The 22252-nt window shown below is 45.8% G+C and overlaps 1 protein-coding gene across 5 annotated transcripts in view; it reads right to left on the bottom strand.

Moving 5' to 3' along the window:
• The window catches only part of celf2 (cugbp, Elav-like family member 2), a 166247-nt gene that overhangs the window by 45645 nt on the left and 98350 nt on the right, over nt 1-22252 (bottom strand). For all 5 annotated transcript variants that reach the window (XM_076111480.1, XM_076111476.1, XM_076111477.1 and 2 more), the window contains exons 3-4: nt 18103-18299; nt 5068-5150 (exon numbers count right to left, since the gene is read on the bottom strand). In XM_076111480.1, coding sequence (XP_075967595.1) covers nt 5068-5150; nt 18103-18299 — 280 coding nt within the window. The remainder of the gene's footprint in view (nt 1-5067; nt 5151-18102; nt 18300-22252) is intronic.

Raw genomic sequence — 22252 nt, 5'->3', positions numbered from 1 at the left:
AGCAGGGGTCGGGTCTTATGGCTTTAAGTCGCTCCAGGGGTACAGGGCATGTTTTTCGCCGATAGATGGGTTATGGTGGTGGGTGTGTGTGTGTGTGTGTGTGTGTGTGTGTGTGTGTGTGTGTATGTGTGGAAAGAAGCGTATTTAGACCTCACTAGTGCTATTAGAGTTGGGGAGATGAACACACGGCTCTCCAGGCAACACACGCACACAGACACACACACTTAGTCTCCACCCCCCCAGAGCTTCATTAGCAGGTCATTAAAAACAACTTCAGTGAAAGCTGTTGTTCTTTGAGGAACAGTTTTGCCTCATTGGAAAGACTCCATGTGTGTGTCATACGGATGACCATGTAGTCTTGTTGCTAAAACATAACCAAGTAGTTTTGTCATATCATATGAAATTCAACTTTTCCTAGTTTACTTCTCCCCTTCGGAGGAAGGAAAACGTTCATTGTGTCAGCTGCCAGAGTCTCTTCTCATCTCCCACCGAAGTCACTCTGAACCCGAGAGCAAGATTAATTACCGTCAGCTGAGCGTGTTGTCTCGTCCGCCTGTGACGCATCGTCAGTTTGTCTTTTCGTCCCCCTCAAATATCCGTCTGAATGAACACCACGGCCATCGTGATACATGTATACTCTTCCGCCGTGAAAACATTAGTTACGCATCACATCCCCCCCCCGATCACGAGCGCCCGGCACTTTGGGAACTACTGTTTCAGATTTCATAGAGATGTCAGATACTAGGCTCGTCCGTGTGGCGTCCCATTTCTTTTTAAGTTTGTTGCTGGAGGAGCTGATAGCAGCTCAGCCCAGCAAGCGTGGGGTTTTGTGATTTGCAGGTGAAGCGACATGCGGGTATCTCCTAAAACTGGGCTGACATACATGCAGAGAACAAGTTGCACTGTATAATGAAATGCAGAGCTTGATGTCCTCTCTGATGGAAATCTACAGAACCAAAATACTAAAAGGAAGAGTCTGTTGTGCAGGAGTAGAGTCCACTACAAAGGGAATACGTTGGTACAAACGCTTATTCACGATCTTGTAGAGAGTTAGATGAGAAGATCGATACCACACTCATGTCTGTACGATTAATATGAAGCTACCACCAGATGCCAGTTAGCTTAGCTTAGCACAAAGACTGGAAGCAGGGGGAAACAGCTAGCCTGGCTCTGTCCACAGGTTACAAAACACGCCTACCAGGACCCCTAAAGCTCAGTTATTAAACACCTTATGTCTTGGTTGGACAATCTGTACAAAAACGACACATTGCGGACATGCTTCTTTGCAAAAGCTGTTAAAAAAATATACACTTGAATATACACTTTCTGCGTGCATTACATCACGTATACGTTTGGTGCTGACAGAGCTTCAGCAGAGACAGCCGGGGAGTGATGGAGGGAGATGTGGAGCAGCCGGGAGCCGGCAGAGGAGCAACCGCAACTGCTGTCTGCTGCTGATTTCCTCCTGCGAGAAATCCCGAATCTCAATCCTTTTTCGCTCTCGTTAACGCCGCCGTGCAGGGACAGATTCATCACATTAAGCACAGACCCCTTCACTTAATGCCCTCCTAAAAACTGCTCCTGCCCTAAACCAACATGGCTGCCGGCTGGCACTGCCAATACCGGTGCCCTTTTATATCCTCCAATTTGGTCCCCGTCCAGCTTTCCACTCTGATTGCATCTCTCCCTGTTAGGGCCTTGGGTTTGGGAGGAGAGATAGAGCGATGGAGGGGAAGGGCGCCAATACAAACATTGTTCCGCTGGCTTTTTACAAGCCAGGAGAGCGGGGAAGTTAATAAGCAGGTATTGGTTTTTAACTGCGGCCCGTTTTATTGCTTTGCCCTCGAGCGTGCTGGAGTGCTCTACTCCACCTTTTTTCCCCGTCCATCTGCCCGTCACTCCGCTAACCTCCCGTTCAATTTTCTCCCTCTCGCTGTCAGCTCTGCCTTTTGTCTCGCCTCGCCCAGCAATTAATTCACCGTCCTCACCGTGCGCTTTTCATTTTTGGTTGTTGTCCGCCTCCAGCCGACACCTTCCCCTCACCTTTCTCTAAATTCTAAGCTGAGGTGGAGACAGTTTGAAAGATTATAAACCACTTACTGATCTGTCATTATGCCAGTATTGATTCTTGTGTTTTTGCAAGTGTGCGTTTGAGAGTGTACTGTATTAATTGGTCACGTGCCGGTATGTTAGGTTTAAACCACATCCGTCTGTCAATACTGGATGTTTATTAAAAATCGGATGTCAGCCAGACACTGTTTTCCAGCAGTGACATGATGAATATGATGCGGGTTTAATTACGTACATATTGTGCTGCTGATCAATGTCGTCTGGGTTATAATGGACAGTTTTAATTTTCCCTGCTCTCTGAAGCTCTTCTGCACTGCCAAGAGCAGTTTACTGGAGGCTGAGATCTCCAGTACTCCCAGTGAAGCATTTAATCTCGCAGCCAGGACCTGAAGTTTCTCACTTTGTAGTTTCATCTTTTAATCCTCATGCCTAACTAGGGACATTTAAGGTTCTTTCATTTTTTATTTTTTCAATCATTTTGGCTCAGTTTTTGGCGAGGGTGTGAGTTTTCTTTCCTCTCAGCTCCAGTAATGAATCTATAATAAACTGTGTCGCCAAAATAGAGACTCTATGGACCAAAATCTCCCCATAGAAATCCATCAAAACCACAATCTTTGATCCAGCGGCTATTACAGCATGAAGTCATGCATTCTGGTCATTCTGGTCTTCATTGATGTGGATTTATTTAATCGATTAGTTGTTTTTTATGTTGTACCTATGGGCACAACTCTGATAAACAAAAAAAATGAAGTGGTGCTTACGTGTGATTCTTTTAGTTGTCAAAATCGTCGGAGTGATAATCAACTAAGAATTCATGTAAACAAACATTTAAAGGGCTAAAACTGAAGATCTATGAATATTTGGGTGTGCCGGACTGACGTTGGTTAAAAGATGTATTTTATCTTATACTATATCAGTCTTTTGACGCAGACATTTTGTCCTGTCAGCGCGACGTTTTTAAAGAGATGCACAAGGGTTAAATCATATTCTAGGATCACAGCAGCAACCTTGGGGCCGTGCCTTTCATAATACAAACAGACGCTGTGATTGGCGGGGCTCGTTGGCGCCTGTCTGAGAGCGAGATATGAAGATCAAAATATTCTAAAATGAATGAATGAATTCAAATTTAATTAATCTTGTTGAAGGTTGAAGAACCCTTGACTTTATTCTGCCCCCCCCCCCCCCCCCCCCCTCCACTTCTGAACCAAACTAATGCCCTCGCAGGCATCTGCAATCCAAACGTGGTGATATTTGACTTCAAAAGGCCCCGAACACAAGCAGCAGATAGAGAAGCTGGGGAGCAGGAGGGATGACCAGACGGAACAGAGGGAAGGAGATTGTTGTGGTGTAGAAGAAGGCGATTTCATGTTCCTATAATCCTGAAACTGCTGCAGTAAGTGTCCTCCCCAGGGCTGTTTCACACCTCCAACAAAGGGATAAGTAACCCTCACGGCGCAGGAAAACAGACCAAATTTAAACATACTTATTCCACGAGCAATTAACACGGTGGCTCTGTGCAAAAACAACAAGCTTGACTCTGAGTCGGGAACCCGAGCACAAATCCCGCTCGCAGCTCTTGTGGGATTCGCAGCATCCACCTCGTCCTGCCCAGGAGGGCCGTCCGCCGATCCAACCGACAGAAAGCGAGCGGACGTGCCGTCGCTCAACTGATGGGATTCCAGTTTAGCCGGCGCAGCCAAGAGGAGAGGCGGGAGAGGCGGCCAACAGCCCGAGCAGAAGGGATCTGGGGGCTTCTAAATATCCACCCAGGGCTAAAAGAGCGAGCGAGCTCCAGCCCACTTCCTCTATCGCTCCCCTGGGCCTCAGCAGGGAACAATAGTGGAGAATGGAGCAGACAGCATGAAAGAAAAAAGCATTGCTACAGCATCAACACACACACACACACACACGTTTATAGCCAAAGCTCATGCACGGGTTTCAAGATGTGCAGAAACTAGGTGCAAGCACGTAAACACACACTTTTTAAAGAGTTTTTGTCCTCAAGTGGCGCTGTAGAGTCTTGATTATTAAAACTATAAAACAAAATAATTATTTCACCACAATATGATTCCACTGATAACGGAAACACATTCCGCTACTACAGCTAATAACATTCTAGCTCCTATAATTATGTTTTTAGGAGATTCTTTCTTTGGCTGAACACAAACCTGCTCGCTCGGCCTGCACATCAAATCACCCGATGTGTTGATGAGGTGTGACCACATCGGTCAAATCAAAAGGACTATTTAACCGCCCCTTGGTTTCCAATTCCACATATCACCAATTGATGGTAAAAGGGGGCAATGTAGACGATGCAGGTCAGTTAGGAAACACATTCAGCATGTTTGTTCGGCCTCAAGGACACAAACGATATGATGTTTTCACTTTAAGGGAAAGCAAACATATTAACGATGGCTCTTTTGCAAAGAGTCCTAAAACCCGGCAATGAGTCAGCAATTCTTGCACTTCCTGTTCCATCGTCTTGAAGTCAATGTTTTATTTAATGTGTTTTTAAAATACGTCAGTAAACACCCCTCTGGTGTATTTTGAAGCTGATACGTGTCTTAATAAAAGGCTAAATGAAGTGTTGAAAACGTCACTAGTCCTTCCTCTCATGTGACCAGCAGGCAAAACACCGGCAACCTGAAACTGAAGCAGCTAAATGGAATCCAGCCATCACTCATTTTAATAACATCTCCAGTGATACAATGGACTCTTCACTATCATCTCAGTGCTTTGCGTTGTGTTTCACAAACCAACACAGTCAGTCGCTCACCTGCTCACACTCTCAGGCACTTTGCCCCTCGCATGCTTGCAAATGCACTGTGGCAGCAGTGCATCCCACTGATGTTCATACCAACACACACACACACACACACACACACACACACACACACACACACACACAGGTCGGGGCGGGGCCGCCTCAGGGTGCTGCTGTAAGTGTGTGATTAGAAGAGAAAGTAGGCAGAGGAAGAATCCAGGACACGCACTCACCCCTGTTAAGGTCTTTATGTTATGCAGTGCATTCTGGGCTTCAAGGGCAGCTTTCCTTGTGTAAAACGTGACAAAACAGCAGCCTGGGGAGAGAAAGAGAGACACAGAGAGAGAGAGAGAGAGAGAGAGAGAGAGAGGGGTGATGAGCAGGAGGAGCAACAAAGAGCAGTTTCTCTATTCATCTCCTTGGCATCACCTGTCGACACTGGCAGACGCTGAGTGAATGTTAAGGACGAGACATCAGAGCGGAGAGAAAAGCTTCTTTTGGATTTGTTTCAGCGCTGATGACTTGAGGAAGTGAGCGTGCAAACAATGCAGAGACACAGAAGGGTTGGCTCTTCATTAATCCGCTGCAGTAATCTGTGCTTACTCACTCATTCACTGAGGAAAGTATTTAGTCATTTGTGTCTCTCACGCTGCCTCGCTCATTCGCTCACTGGTTCACACCCACGAGGGTTATTCAGCCACCTCGCCAACTCAAAGCACTGAGGCGGTTTTCTTCATGTGATGAATTCGCACATCAAAAACATTTTAGACATTTTATCATGAATACTTTCACATATTATATGGCGATTTTTCCAGAACGTGGTGTATTTTCCTGAGCATCAACCGATAAAAACGTAAAAGATAAATAACAGAGGCTCCGCAGTCCGAAACCTATATTATAATAAACTTTAATTTCTCTTTTCAATCTTGACAAATGCAGCGCAGAGCAGATCCACTCCTTACCTTCTTACCTTTCACAATAAAAGCACTAGACATATACACTGTGTAACTGTTTACCTGAGAAAACAATCACTGAGAGCATTTCGCAAAAAAGGAAATTCAATAAAATAGCTTGCAGCAGCTTAGGCTATGCAACAGTCATTTGTGCAACTGTCGCAAATTCACATTGCCGCACATTGTTGTTTCAACAGCATTTTAAATACAAAGTACAGTCTGATTATCAGGCCACTTAAAAAAGAAAAAAGGTATTTTTCCTGTGATTTAAACATCCTTGAAAACCTTAAAATGACCAAGTAAAAGCTCACCAAGATGCCTCCTCACTCACACACACCGTAAGTGCACTTAAACACGTGTGCACACACAAACACAGCGAAGGAAAGGATTAATCTGTGTGTAATCCCTGCACAGTGGGACGGACGTGGGTCACTCTCAAGTCAGCCCGCAAAGCTGCAGAGTCAGGCAAAAAAAACCCAGCAGGAGGATATTCAGGGCCAGACACAGAGGTGTGACTCTTCACTTCTTCCTCGTATGAACAGCAGCCGTCGGAAAAACATTTGTAAAAATCACGGCCTTAGTCTGTATTTGTGTCCTTGTGACTGAGACTACAGGACTGAGGAGGACGGAAGGATGAAGACTGTTTGAGACAACCGTAAGATAATATTCAGAGAGAAAATTAAAAATGTCCTAAATTAAAGTCGTAAATTTGGAAGAAAAAAAAAAGTGGATTTTCTCTGAGATCAAAGCGGTGAAATTCATAAATTTACAAAAGAAAACTCAAACATTCTCTGAGGTTATAAAGTCATACAATTCTTTTTATTAGAGTCTGAATATTTGTGGTATTACAAAATACTCTGAATGTCTCTAAATTTAAAAAGTGAAATGATTAATTTTGTGTCACAGATCTCCTCAAATTGAATGTTTTAGACATTTTCAGGAATTATTTACAAAATGTTTTTTATCCAGTATCCCAAAATCTATTTACCCTATCACAACTTATTCTGTTAAACCTGATGCAGTCATCAAATAATAAATAATCCCAGAGAACCTTTACTTCTCAGAATTATTACTATTTTGTGCCTACAATGTGCCCAACACGTCATCGTACATAGTTGCATTTGAACATGAACGCATCATGTAAGCAAACATTCTGGATAAAGATCCTTTAACTCTAGTTATTAATAATGTGACTAAGACACTGTGTGCACTTATTGTGCTCCAGTTGAAATAAACAAATCAAGTGCAACCAGCTAAGTATTCATATTTTATATTATTTACAATCAGTCCTTGTTGACTTGGTTAATAAGGTTCATTCATCATCCTCAGGTGAGCCACCGGTTCCGTGCAGATTTAAGCTTCTTCTTCTTCCCTCCAGCTGCTGTAGGTGCATATGTTTGGACCTTCTGCCTCCGGCGCCGCTCATCTGTTCAATTCGTCGTGTATTTATTTGTCCAGAAACGAGCCGAGTGCACCATTGTTTACATCTGCTTTGTTGGCTTCTCCGTTGTGTTTACGGCATAAATCAAGCTCTGCGGTGGTTCCGCTGCCCACATCGCACACACACGCCGGCCCTTGTGACACCTGCCCTGCAGTGCATCTTATTGAAATCCAGCAGTGAGCATCTGGAGCGGATTTGGCATCCGAATCCCACGGTCCCTTTGATGGGGCCGGGAGCGTAATGGATCTGAATTCCTGCGGTGTCCTGTGGGTGCCACGGCTGCTGAAGAGTTGGCCCTTAGCCTAGAGTCGGCGACGTGATCGGTGTTGAGATTCAGCTGCTGCGCCGCCCATGTGTTAGTTACTCCCGGCTTAAGGTTCTCTTCTACGAACCCCAGCGTGAAAAGGCAGCTCCGGGTGTCACTTCGCTAAACCCTCAGCCCGCCACTTCTTCTATCAGTTTTCATTTAGCACCGAGGGTTTCACACCAGCTTCTACGAGTTAAAGGCACGGATATAAGAGGGGGAATTAGTCACGACTGACAGACGATCACTGGGTGAAAAAATTCATACAATTTATTCCATGTAGGTCACCAAAGTGATATGGCTTTTACACGGAAAAAACTTAAAGTGGTGGCTTCCACTTAGTGTAGATCTCTGGCAGTTCAGCTTTGTCTTTTCTTTTCATTATCACGATGAAACCTGGACTCACTGAGGTGAAAGTTGATGAAGTAGTGCTAATATTCTTGAGTTAAAGCACTAACACTAATATGGACAATTTCAGGTGAAGTCACAAAGCTAAATAAATATTAGCACACGTAAGAATCAAAAGTAAAAGTGTTATTAAAGTGGAAATCATTTCCAATGAAAGTTGAGAAAACAAATAAAATGGAAATCCTCAGCTGAGAAACACAACGGGACCACATGATGGAGGCTTACCTCGTCAAATTTCAAATTAGATAACAATACCAGAGAAAATGGTCCTAGTTGTGGCTTGAAATCTACCCACTGAAGCAGCATATCATACAAACACTAAATTTAAATCCTCATTACTGGCTAATTACTGTGGACTTCTGCTCACCTCGACGCTGAGCTGAGCTCCGTTTGGAGCGATGTGAGGTCACGTGAGGTCACTATGAAGTACACGAACAACCCTCATTAACAGCAGAGACTAGTAAACACATATTTGGCCTTTTGTGGCTGAACACAAAGGGTGCAGGTACCGAACCGTCTCTGCCAACGCTGAGACGTTTACCGCGGCATCTCTACGACAAAGACAACACTTCCTACCTGCCAAGTCGTAAGCTCTCCATGTTAAATAACAAAGAGGCACGCTGGCACCGCTGAACGGAGCACGGCTAATAAAAGCCTGCAGAAAAGCTGTTTTGCTCTAACAGGTGAAACAAAACCGAGAGGATAGTAATGACAACACCTGTGCAGGTGTACCGTGGCTTTATGTTAGAGTTTTATAGAACCAGAGACCCAGTTTAAATCCTGCTTCCCTGTGTTAATTAACTGTATGTAAAATATATATATTGCATCAAATCCCCGTCTTTCTCTTCCTGCAAAATGCTTTCAAACGTTGGATGACTTTACAAAATTTCATCCAATCAAATGAGACTTTGGTCGACTAGCTAGCCACACCGGTTATATAGAAAAACGCACTTTTGTCGTAGTAGCTAACAGATCGATACGGAGAGAGATAGGAAGATATATATATATGTGTTTGGGTATCAGTGGGAAAAAACAATGTGGCTGAGTCTTACTCATTTAAAGGAAACTCTGCCGACTTTCAATCATCTCTTTGTCCCTGCAGCGCAATACGTCTCAGTACAGAAGCTAACGTCGCTCTACCTTTTGTTTCACCGGGACTTTAAAGGAACAAATGCAAACAAAAGGGTCCTGTAGTAATGTTCAAACTGTCTTTTATAAAAGAGTTAAACATAATCAATCTACAACTAATCAATTATATATGTAAGTACACTTACAATGTTTGTCCTGGGCAAACTGTACTAGCCTGCATCATGGTTCAACGTGAATGTATAATGTGCAAAGGGGAAAAGGCTGGCTGTTCGCGCTGCGTCGTGCCGCTGTGTGTTGTGATTCCCGCGGCGTACAGCCGGGGCCCGGGAGCCACGCCGGCGTGTGACGGATCGTCCCAGGTGGTGGGCTGTCAGGACGAGGATCAAAGAGCAGAGGAGTGGACCTCACACACACACTAACACACACACACTTACACATTTACACACACAGACACGTTCCCTGCACCTGTTTAAGAGTCAGCACACTCGCCGCTCACACACACAAAGCAGCAGAAAGCCAATAAGAGCGTGCATATTATTTTAAGCGCACGTCAGCATGTGGGCTTTTTTATTGTATTTACAGAGAGACGTACCTATACGACAACCTTGAAAGAAAAAAGGTGCTGCAGACGAGCATGAATAAGCTCTTTCCATCAATCTGTGCGTCTCTTTTCTCGCAGCACAAACATTTACCTGAAGGCCGAGAGGGCTCCGAACGGGGAGTTACACTCTCTGCTTGTGCTGTTGAGGAGGGACACTCAGAAAACACACACCACAGATGCACACACACTCCCACAAAGGGGGAGAAAATCTATTAGACGCTGATCTGTGTGTGTAACAGAAAGAGTAAGAGTGAGGCAGACGGAGAGGACGTGGGAAAGGAGGGCAGAGACAAAAAAAAGAGAGCGAGAGAAGAAGAAGAAGAAGAGGGGAGGTGAGCGGAATAGAGAGCAGAGGAGGGAGATGCCTGTTCATAAATGCTTCATGGCTGCTGAAGGGGGCCTTTGACTGAGAGAAGACCCACGGCACCCCGCCTCTGTCAACACGTCTACCTCCTCCAACAACAGGTCGACCCCCGGGCTCAAGGCAGCAGGGCTGCAGAGGAGCTGGCGTGTTGAGGAGCAGCTTTTGTAAGTCTCTGGTATTGGTATTTCAGGTCGATAATGCGGCGTGGTACTGCAGCCCGCCGCCACAACTTTCCTCTCTTTTGTACATTTAATTATTTAATATCTTTTTGTTGTAATTTTCCCATTTAAGATGGAACATCCGAGTCTCCCCGGCCAGAGAACAGGTGGACGGGTCATCTTAGCTTAAGCAGCAACTAATCTACTTTAAAGACTTTCATTAGTCAGGGATTTCACTGCAGAGTGTTCAAGAGACTTTCTCTTCTTTTCAGACACATTGTTAATTTGATTCTCGTGCTTTCTAGTCAGATGTGTTGTTGGAGTTTAACAGTAACTGTAAAATCAGGAGAGCACGTGTCACTAGCTACCTGATCCGTACATCCTGCCAGATCACTACTGCACATGTGCAAACTAAATTATAGCTAAATTATAAATTATAACGCCAAAAGGATGTATTCGAATAATATTTAGAGATATGTGGACGTAAAATTATCCGGGAATTCGTAAAGAAATCGCGAGAAAAAACAGTGTAAAAACATAATTGTTGTGTTTTTGTGTCATATTTTTCCTGTTTTCCTTTCCCCGCATATCATCTCACAACCACTGAGATTCATCTCGCGGGTCCAAACCTGCAGGTCAGTAACTGCAGCTCTTCTCAAATGTTTGGGGGCCGAATCAGCACAGACGGAGGCAGGTGGAGGGTGAAAGAAGGAGCAATGCCCTGCAGTCCTGCACAATAGCAGCATGGTTTATTAAAATGGGGGAGAAATAAAGAGGCGAGCAGGGGGGGGGGGGTGTGGGGGGTGTGGGTGTATCAGAGCGCTTCACCCTTAGCCCTCTCACCCGCGGCTGGCTGCAACCACCGCGGTGACTCCCTCTCTCCCTCCATTACTCCGCTGCCTTTTCCTTCCCCTCCACACACCTTTCGACCTCCGGGGTTCCACTCAACCGCTGACCCGCATTAACTAAACTCTGCCACAGTTACTGCTCGCACAGGCCTCTGGGCGGCACGGGATACAAACTCCTCTCTCTACTCCCCGCCCGTCTCTCGCTGTTCTGTGCGCCTGTAAAAAATGCCCCTTAATGTGTATAATTTACGTGTGTCAAAGAGCCGCTGAGTGACAGCAGGGAAACGGGGGAGAAGAAAACGACAGAGAACACATTGTGAATTTGACAGCGCAATAAAGAAGAGATTGTCAGATGGAAAAATAGGGAGAGGATGAGTGGATGGCTTCAAACAATGCCGCATCTCTGACGGGCATTTGGCTGACGTTCTAATCCTGTCGACGCAGGAACCGGTCCAGCTCGCAGCACTTCTATACAATCCCACTGGTTACTTTGGTGGAAAAGCACCAATGTCGCCCCCCCTCCCTTTCCGTAAAATCCAAAGCCTCTTTCTGGCTGACCCCGAAGAGCTCGGAGAGGAGAAACATAAACAATCCCAGCTCTGCAACTTCGCTTATCGCCGAGCAACTCTCTCTGTCGCTGAGGCATGCAAACGTGTAAACATAAAGGTGGAGGAAAATCCACACGCAAGCAGACTCCCATTAAAAATCCACCTGCAGCTGCTCTCTAATTGGGCCTGGGTAGCCGGCTGAGGGAAAGAAGCTAACGCCTAGTTAAAGGCGATATAATTGGCCGCTCTGCTTTAGGAAAGAATGAAATAAACGAGTCCTCCGTCTCAGGTCGGCCCCGTCTCAACCGGATCCATTAGAGCAGATAATTGTCTTGGACGGCAGAGCGCTCGCTCGGCGTTGCCACAGCTGAGCGAGAGGAAACGTTGGCTCGCCGTCTCAAAGCGGACGTCTGCCACCGGGACGAGGTGTGGGTCCCTGAACGCGGCATCGGAGCGGCATCGGAGCGGCCCGGGGCATGCTGGGAGATTGTCATCTGAGCAGTGATCGGAAATCAAATGCTGTAATCTGCCCGTCGGTGCGTTTATCTCCAGGCGGTTTATTTTCTTTAGCTATCGCAATGACATTCCAGGTTAGAGGAGACTAGAGATGATGGTTTGATGTAAAATGTATTTTAGATGTCATTGATTGTCCTTTTGTTTTGAAGGTGGTTTGTATGAGGGAGTGAGGAGCATTTATTGCACTTAAAGAGGAAGATCTTCGACGTTCTTTGTGTCGATCTTTGGTGCTAAACACTCGCGGCTGTGATGTGGCTCCCGCTCTTCCCCAGAGATCGGCTGTCAATCAAACCGGGTCGGTGGCTGCCTGTCGTCTCTGTTCTCCGATTAGATTTTTTTTCTTCCAGGTGGCCCTTTTTGTCTTCCATGTTGTCTGTTTCGTGCTGCAGTTTGTGCAGCAACACGGAGCAGAAAATGGATTCATGAGAATATATCATCGATTATTGTTTTTTTGTGAGAGGGATGTGAAGAAAATCTCTCACTGTGTCCGTTAGATGTTAGTTTCTAACTAATATTGCTAGTTCTACTTAAATTGCAATCATAAATTCATCTTGTTTCACATGAAAATAATCGGATAAAATAATCCTTGTTTCAGTCAAACCAACCAAATCAAGTCTTCTACAGACAAAATGACCAATTCAAGCTCATATTTAAGAACATACTACATTAGATTGATACTAAACATTACTTAGTAATATTCAAATATAATCATGTCATATTTATTGATAACAGCTTCAGTCGGCCTCCAGGTAACGTTAAAAACATGAAAGTCTCTCTAGAGGCAGTGTTTGGTTTGTCCGCTCTGGGCTACCGTAGAAACATGGCGGACCCGCTCCCTAAGTAGATATGAAGGGCTCATTCTAAGCTAGTGAAAACTCAACCATTCTTATTTTCAGATGATTATACACCAATAAAACATAGTCATGAATATGTTACACACAGGACCAGTTTTCCACCATTTGGGAAATATGTTTGTTTTCGCTGTCGAGCTGGAATGTGAGAAGACTTCTCTCTCATGGACGCTCTGTGTTAATTGATAGCAAGTCATCATAACTAAACGACTAGACAGTGGTATTAATCTTCTCATCTAACGCTCCCCCCAAAAAAGCAAATACGAGTATTTACCAACATGTTGTGCTGTTCCTCTAAAACTCAGACGATTCTGTTCACCAGCTGTCAGTGATGTACATGAAACACTGCAGAGCTACAGGTCTCAAACACGAGTAGATCACCGAGATAGTCCTCATGCAGGGAGCACAATAACAGCAGCCAACAGAATGAACCGATGGTAATTAACTGAAGCCGGCCACAGCTGTCTTTATGACAACAATACATATTTACCTCCATGCAGTTATGATAAATCATTGTGCTCTTTCGAATCACATTCACAACAGACGAATGTAATAATCCCTCAGCCCTCGTTTTGCCTTTGTGTTATCTGCAGGGTGGACGACATCGCTTTATCAGAGTCCTTTCTCTTAAAAATCCTCCACGTATGATTCACCACAAGGTCTCCATTCAGATCCAATTGCACACTGAATTATGTTCTGATTTATGTTGTTATTTTTGAATAATCTCCAGGCCTTGTTGTGCACAGCGACTCTCATGCAGGAGATCGTCTGTTAATGAAGACATTAAACTTATTCTGTGCATGTGTGAACTTAAGTGTGTGTGTGTGTGTGTGTCTCGGCGGCTCATGTGGGCATGCTGTATCATTAAGATAAATGACATTGCGCGTCCCCTGCCAAAACACACACACACACACACACACAGAGACACAGCAACAAACCCGTCATGGTGCTTAAGGTTGTGTTTTAGCAAAAGGACCATTTTCTGTTTACCCCTCTGGCTCTCTTTGTCTCGTTCTCTTTTTATCTCTCCCTCCATCTCTATCTCTCTCTTTCAGCACAAAATGCCAAATTGCTCCATTTCTCACTCGCCTCCCCTCCTCCCCAGCTCATCCACTCATCTGGTTATTAACTCCAAACACATTAAACCAACAGTGGCGCCGCGATATTCCCCAGACTGTCCTCGTCGGAGTAAAAAGCCTGAATGCACACACCTGGGTCAAACTGCGAAATGGATTCCGCATGACGCACAATGGCGACACGATTTAATGCCTCGGGGCCAGAAACAACTAATCTGGGATATTATAAAGAAAGAAAAGCTGACTGGAGTTTTGCCTTCTCACTAACCTGAGATCATTAAAATTATTTGCAATATGGATTATTGGAGGCTGATGCATTTGGAGTGAGGATCTCCCTTCAGACTCGTGTTTGCTCGAGGAGTCGTATCCTTGTCAGGCTGAAGAAGCCTCTCAAACAGCACTTGCGACCGCCGCGTGACGCCAGAGGATGACAATAATAAAACAGAAGGATTACGCTGATCCACAGATATCCACTTTGCGGTTTGACGTGCGGAACTGTGCTCCAGCCGCAGCTCTGAGCGAGCATTAAGTCTTTGGGTTTTTATCTTCCACGTCCTGTAATTAATCAGTAATTTATTCATAGCTGTCCGAGTCCAATGTCTGCCCAAGTCTGATTGCCATTTTAGAACAATATTTTAGAGCAAATCGGACATGCTGCTTCAATCGAATGAAAAGAAAACAGGTAGCTTTGAGTCAGAGACTGATGTGGACATGTAGTTCATGTACGTGTAGGTATGCAAGTCAACCCGATGACCATTCACTCCCATGAGAACCTCTGTGATCTACGATGTGTTTGCACATCGTAGATCACATTGTTTTACTCCCGATTTTTCCTTGAGTAGACTTAAGTTAACGCTTATGTTTCATCTTTATTTAGGTAGATGAATCTGGAGTTTCGCCCACATCCTCTAACGTTTAACTCCTGTTTGCAGAATAGTGGAAACGCTCACTTGCGCTTCAGCTCATAAACCTCGTCTTTACCCGCTTGGTACTGCACATGTGCAGATCTCAACAGAGATGAGAAGGAGTCAAGATGGCTGACTCCTTAGCTACTTCCTCGAAAAAAAACAACAATGTGTTTAATTCATTTTTACCAGTTGCCTGATCGATCAAGTTGAATTAATAGATTTACTCTGAGAACATAAACAGTTCTTCTTACTCACAAATCACGGAAAGACTAAATCTCGACCTACAAAGTTGGACAAGGCTCAGTCTCCATAAATGCATGAGTTGAACGTTTCCTTTGGAATCCTGCGCTTGCTTAATTCCCGCCGTGATTGAATGTTTACCATGTTGTGCTGTTTTTCATCTTTTTGTCGTCGACGCTCTTTTCTGGACCCGCTAATGAGGATGCAAACAAAACACCCAAACACATAAACAGAGAAGTCGTAAAGCCTCGTAGCTGCGGCCGAGGAAACTTTCCTCCTCTTCGTCTCAGTGGGACTAACAAGCTCATTTGAAGCAAAACTGCTGTTTCACGCAAAAAAGAAGAGAGAAAGTGCCTCTGGGTCGCCACCGGGGCATCAGAGCGGGCTCATTTGCCCCCAAAATGGCCGAGCTGCTTTTCAAACAACACCGGCGCTAATTTAAAATAAACACGCCGAGGGAAGTGAGGGGCTTGCAGGCAGCACAGCGAGAACAAAATAAAACCGAGGCGTACGGAGGGAGATTGTCATAGGAGAACAAAAATAAAAGGGATGGTAGGTGGCTGTGTGTGATGCTCTTGACTCATCAGCCACGAAAAACAACTCATTTCAAGGGTAGTGAAGACGGAGCGGGAGATTTGAGGAAGCTGTAGGAAAAGGAGGAGGAACTTTGGCCTTGTGTTGTTTTTTCTCTTCCTCCTCAGACGAGGAGACTGCTGGGAAGAGGAGTCATCTCAAGGCTAAAAGACTCACAACACACAAAGCGCATGACAAGTGTGTTGGTGTGCGAAAAAAAAGAAGAAAAAAAGAGTTGATTTGGGTCTTGGCAGAACGCTGTCTCCAGGCTTTCATAAGCTCACATGACTCAGTCAGAACGAGAGAGAGAGAGAGAGAGAGAGAGAGAGAGAGAGAGACTAAAAACAGAAGCAGACTGAGTGTGTAGGTGCAGAAAGGTTAACGACGCCACAGCTTTTAGCCACTGAAAATTAAATTAAATTTCAGAACTCGACAGCATGTCATCATCTAGAATTCCTGTCGCCTCGTCTGCCTCTCCGGCCTTCCCCGACAAAGCATTCCGTCTGTAACGCATTATAAAGATACTTAGAATGCGTTATAATCTGTTTATAACAATGTTTAATCATCTTCAGTCTTATTAGATATTAGATCAGCTAATCATAACCAGGTGGCAACCTACGGTCCTGAAGAGTGAAGCCAATGCTTCGTGTCTTAAAGCTGCATTCTCTCTAGTGTCCACTAGGGGGCGACTCCTCTGGTTGTATAGAAGTCTATGAGAAAATGACTCTACTTCTCTCTTGATTTATTACCTCAGTAAACATTGTAAACATGAGTTTATGGTCTCAATCTCTAGTTTCAAGTCTTCTTCAATACAGCATGATGTTCATTTAGTACATTATGGTCCATTTAGAGTCACACAGACCATAAAGCAGGGGATGCTTTAGGGGCGGGGCTACACAGTGATTGACAGGACTCTACCAGAGACGTATACCGCGTCTCTAAGCCACTCCTCCTCAGTCCAGATATGGTCGCTTCTGCTCACTGGTTCCAAAAAACCAAGATGGCGACGGCCAACTTGCAGAACTCGAGGCTTCAAAACGTCCGCAAACCAACAGGTGACGTCACGTCACTGTCAAAGTCAATCAATATGTTAAACGGCCGATCATGCTCGTGGATCCTTAACTCCATTGTTCAGTCCGATGCGTGTTTACTTGCTTTATTCGCGTCATCCCCACTGATTCATATTTAGAGACTCCTTCTCAAGTTTGCTTTACAGTTGGATGGACGCACCTCCCTCCCTCTCTTCCCCTTCCTCTCTCTTTACTTTCCTCCCACTCTCCGTGTGTCATCGGGAGTGCCGTCGGCGCCCACTCCGGCTGATGCCTGTTAATGTGGCAGCGCTATTGTCTCCCCGTTTCGTTGCTGCTGTCTCTTTTGTTTGCTCTCACACTTGACAAATTCATCAAAAAGCGGGAGAAAAGAAAGGGAACGGGAGAAAATAGCTTTGAATCAAGCGGCTCCGCAAAATTGACTGTTTAAGTCTGGCGAGGCGAGTCTTTGTCTTCAAATGGTGCACGAAATGTGTGTTTGTGTGTCATTTTGCACGTAGATCACTTGTTCTGCCTTTATCTAGGTGGGACGGCCCGATGGCTGCTGCTGTGTCAGTGTGGAAGAGTACAAACATTCCGTGTTTTTAGTGTTTATTGCACATCGGTGTGAGTGTAAGTGAGTGTCTCTCTGTGTCTCTGCATCCATTCAGATCTGTTACGCTAGCAACAATATAAATATCCCATTACACATTAAATGAACAGTGAGGAAGATTTTCATTCTGTCTGATGAAAGAAAGCAAAGAAGAAAATCGGAAAGGAAACAAAGAAGGGAAACAAAGGATGAAAGAAAGTAAAAAGAAAGACAGATAAAGGAGGAAGAAGAGGACAGGAGAGAAGGTGGCAGAAAAGGAAAGCAAGATGGAAAAGAAAAAGGAAGGAAGGAAGGATAGAAAGTAGAGGAATGACGGAAAGAAGGACAAAAAGAAATTAGCAAAGAAAAAAGAAAGCAAGATTGAAAAGAGAAAGGACAAAGGACAGATTGAAGGAAGCGAGGATTGAAGGTAAAGGAATGCGAGTAAGGAGGAAGGGAAGAGATGGAAAAAGGAAGGAAAGTGGAACCAAGTAAGAAAACAATCACAGAATAGAAGAAGAGAACGAAAAGAAATGGAGACAAAGAGAAATAAAAGAAGAAAGATGAAAGAAAGAAGAAAAGGAAAGAAAACGCAGAGAAGAGGAGGGCAGAAAGCAGAGAGGAAAGGAAAAGAAAAACAACAAAGGGAACGAGTGAAACTAAATCTTAATCTGCAATCATGAGATCTGACTTGGCTCCAGGCTTCAGATCAGAGCAGTCAAGTAAAACGTATAACGTCTCCCACTGAGATGAGCCCCGCGTCCTCGTACCTTTGCTCTGTGGAGGGTTCTGGCTGCGGTCTCGGAGGATGTTGATCTGGTAGACGGCTCCGTACGGCTCAAACAGCTCCTTCAGCTCCTTCTCTGACCAGGAGCGCGGGATCTGGCCCACGAACATCTTGATGGCGTCCGGGTCCGGCTGGTCCGAATGCTCCAGCGCCCCGTTCATCTTCCCGGCCGTGCCGTTACTGTTGGAGGAGGCAGAGGAGAGAACGTTTAGGAGCTTATTTATACCAACGGCATTGGTAGGATTTAGACTCGTGGTCCCAGCAGCACTTTCCTTGTTCGATAACACTTTTTGGGATAATTTAGCTTGGGCTAAACTGGGAACTGCAACTGATGTGTAACTGTGAAACCCATTCAGACACAGATACACTTGACTGGAAACCAGCAAACAACAAAAACAAACATGTTGTACTTCCTAGAAACAGTAATGCTTCAAAAAGTAAAAATCAAACAAGAGACGTAGAAAAAAACACAGAATAAAGCATCGCTGTGCTAACTTCTCTTAAAGGGGAGATAATGTTCCTTCAGTTTATCTGGAAAATCCAAAATAGTAGATTTCCCTGGACAAAATCATGAAGTATGCCCGAGGAGTTACATTATTGTTTCAACACACAATTACAGACTGTGGTGTAATTTTAACCAAATGAGAAAAGCATCTCAGACAGGACCACTGCAGCTAATTATAAATCGATATTATGGCGTCTATAACAGCCTCCAGGCCGCCACTAAATCCCTGAAACTCACACTGATATAAATCCTCTGCACGCAGCAGTGAGGCGAGACGCCTTTCGGTACTAAGTTTTACGGACTGATGTCCCTGAAGCCGGCATCTTCTATATATACCGACGGGACACATCAGGAAACTGACACATCACGCTGACCCTTAAAAGTGGATTTTTTGAAAGTGAAGATGTGCCGACGGATCTCCTCAGGATGCCGGCAAATCTGCACCGTAGGACTGAGCTGAACAACAAATAAAAAGTACACCCCCCCCCCCTCCAGAGACACGTCATGAGGCCTGCTGCCGTTACGCTGCATGTGTGCAACGTTTGCATGAACGAGCGGCGGCTCAGCAGCGTAGCGGTGTGGTGGACGGTGAGCTCGTATATGAGGGATTAGGCTGCAGGACCAGTACAGCAAAACCTCCGGGCCCTCTGACGGGACACAGGTGCTTACACGCCGATCGCTCTGGTTCCACATCTGGAATGCGTACGGAAACGGCCGTTGAAGTGTTTTTTTATTTGTTTTTACTGCAGAGCTACAAGACTTTATCTTCACAAAAACACACTGCGTCCGTCCACGCGTTTGGAGCGCTAACTTCGGACGAATAAAGGCGAGTAAATGGCTTTCAGCGGCCCCCACGGAGATGAGAGTGGCACGCGAGCAGGCAAAGCGTGACTGTGTTTTTGAGGACAACCACATGTAAACGGCTGCAAACACACACACACACACACACACATATCACTGCCATCAAGGCCTGTGGTCTATTTAAGATGGCTGAAAACCAATCCAATGAAACCAAAGTCAACGGCTGTGCTGTTTTATTGCTCTACTTTCCCTTTTGTTATTCTCGGCAGGAGAGAGAAAGAGCATTATCTTAAGAGGCGAAAACAAAACAAAGCCAAATCCCGAGCTTGGTTAGCTGACAACACTAATACCACCCTATAAAGCTCAGCGAGAGAGAGCGAGACAGTGAGAGAGAGAGAGAGAGGGGAGGAAGGAGGGAGGGGAACATAGAGATATAGAGTCTGGGAGGGAGGGAAACTAGAAAAAACAAAACATCCAGACCTTTGAATGTGAGCCATCAATCTTTTGCAGAAGGAGCCGAGGCGCTCGGCAGAAACGCCCAATTCTTTAAAGGACTTAAAGGACATGTCAAATAAAACGCCAGAACCGGAGAAGTCAACGAGCCAAACCGGTGCTAACAGTCCTTGAGGGCAGCAACCGCTCCTCGCTAAGCTGTCCGATAAATCGCAGGACGGGTGGGCGTGGGGGGCCCCGGAGCCTGAGGGAGCCCCCAAGGGTGGCGGTGGGGGAGAGAGAGAGAGGGAAGAGGGCAGTGGCGAGGAGTTACCGTCCCCTATCAGCGGCTGATGTTTAGGCATATAAACGTCCCCGGCGGTCGATGGGTTCAGACTGCAGCACATCATCCCTTCGCCCTCTGACACACACATCGGCTGTGTGTGTGTGTGTGTGTGTGTGTGTGTGTGTGTGTGTGTGTGTGTGCAGAAAGAAAATAGCTGGAGACAATCCCTCATTGTTGGCTGTTCGTGTGAGGCCTTCAGGGACCGAACGAGTCCACTGGGGGAGACGATACAATAGCCAGCGTCAGAGGAGCCCCTCCCTCGTCTGAGACTCGTCCTCCATTCACTCCGCCCCGCTAAGACAAAATGAATATTGGGCCCGCATTGTTGTCGGACGCAGAACCGTCTCGTGTAGACCCCCCCCCCCCCCAGAGGTGATTGAAATCATGTGACTCTCCTCGCTACAAAGGAATGAGCACCTCTTCCAATTCGCCCCCGTGGCCAAGACTGACAAGGTGTTATTGCAAGCAGACAGAGCTTTAGCGTGCACGTGTGTGTGTGTGTGTGTGATGCTCAGCGGGAGAGTGTCCTGGGGCTCGGATTAAGTCGTTGAGTGGATCTACTGGTGCCATAGCCTCTCCATCCCCCCCCCCCCCCCCCTCCTTTCTCCCCCCTCTTCTTACTCTTCTCCCCCCCCTCTCAATTTGAGCCAATTGTTTGCCTTAATGGCTTAACTATTGCTTCCATCACTCCAGCCTCCCTGCAGCACGGGGGCCGTGACAGAGGGCTGATCTACACTGAGTGTGTGCTGAGCCAGACTGCAGAAAGCAGTGTCTGTAGAGGTCTTTGAAGCAGCTGCTGAGGGCTGTTATTCCCTCACCTCACACATTAGACAGCCGGCTCGTTCATCCAAACTACAGCTGCACATTGACCATAAAAACCCCGACGACGGTACTTTATTTATTTATTCATTCATGGTCTTCATTTTACACTCGCAGCTCTTCAGGCCGCGCCTCCATTAAAGACGCTCGTCGACAATGTTGGCAAACGCACAAGCTGGCTTTCTTTTCAGACGGTGTGACGAGAATATCGATGTCAATCGTCACGTCTGTCAGGAGGCGGTTAGCTTAGCTTAGCATAAAGACTGGAGGCATCGGGGGACACATAGAAAATATGACTTTATAAAGTTTTAGGATCATGTGATCGGTCATTTATGCATGGGCTGTATCGATGCGAAGGCCCAACAGAATCAAAGTGAATATGGTAAATACTACAGGTAGAGGGAATAGGCTCCGCCTCCACAGAGTAAACAGTGACAGCGTTGAGCTACCTGCAGCACATTGACGGCCCCGCTCGTTGCCTCGTTCACAGCTGGAGTCCAACAGGAAGAAGCTACAAAAAAAAGGACAGATGTGAACGAGACGGAGAGGACGAGCGAGGCAGGCGAGCGTGGGAAGAAAAAGAGAGTGAGAGAGCGGAGGAGACGGATGCAGATGTGCCAGGTCCAGGAGTAAGCACAGCTCAGAGCTCAGCAGGGGATCTCTCTCTCAGAAACCAGGCTCACGCACACACACACACACACACACATCACACATGCACGGGCTACAGTTCAGGCTGGCTGCGCTGATCCTCCTGCTGTTTTTCCCTTCTGTTTCTGCTCTAAAACACACATCCTCTCTGACTCCCTTAACCCCTCGATCGCAGCGCAAACACACACACACACACACACACACACACACACACTTCAGTGGTTTTCGTGAAAGGGCCGAGCTGTCACACACTTCTTGTCATTGGCAGCGTGTTTGCAGGGTGTGTAACGGTCCCACAGGGGAACTAGCCTTGTTGACAAGCAGAGTGAGAAACATCAGTTCCCCCAGCCAAGGTCAGCTAAACACACACACACACACACACACACACACACACACACACACACACACACACACACACACACTCCTAGACACACGCACATGTGCTGGCATGTTAACACACTCACACACACAGACTGTCACCTCAAACGTACACACTTGACAGACTCTTACACAACTTTCACACGGACACAAATTGACGCAAAACGTGGAGGAACACGCGTCGATAATTTCATATCATCACCT

The sequence above is a fragment of the Anarhichas minor genome, unplaced genomic scaffold (assembly GCF_050575085.1).
Source record: "Anarhichas minor isolate MPS153535 unplaced genomic scaffold, ASM5057508v1 ptg000045l, whole genome shotgun sequence".
NCBI lineage: Eukaryota > Metazoa > Chordata > Actinopteri > Perciformes > Anarhichadidae > Anarhichas > Anarhichas minor.
The sequence above is the reverse complement of the archived record's forward strand: the minus strand, read 5'-3'. Positions and strand labels throughout refer to the sequence as shown.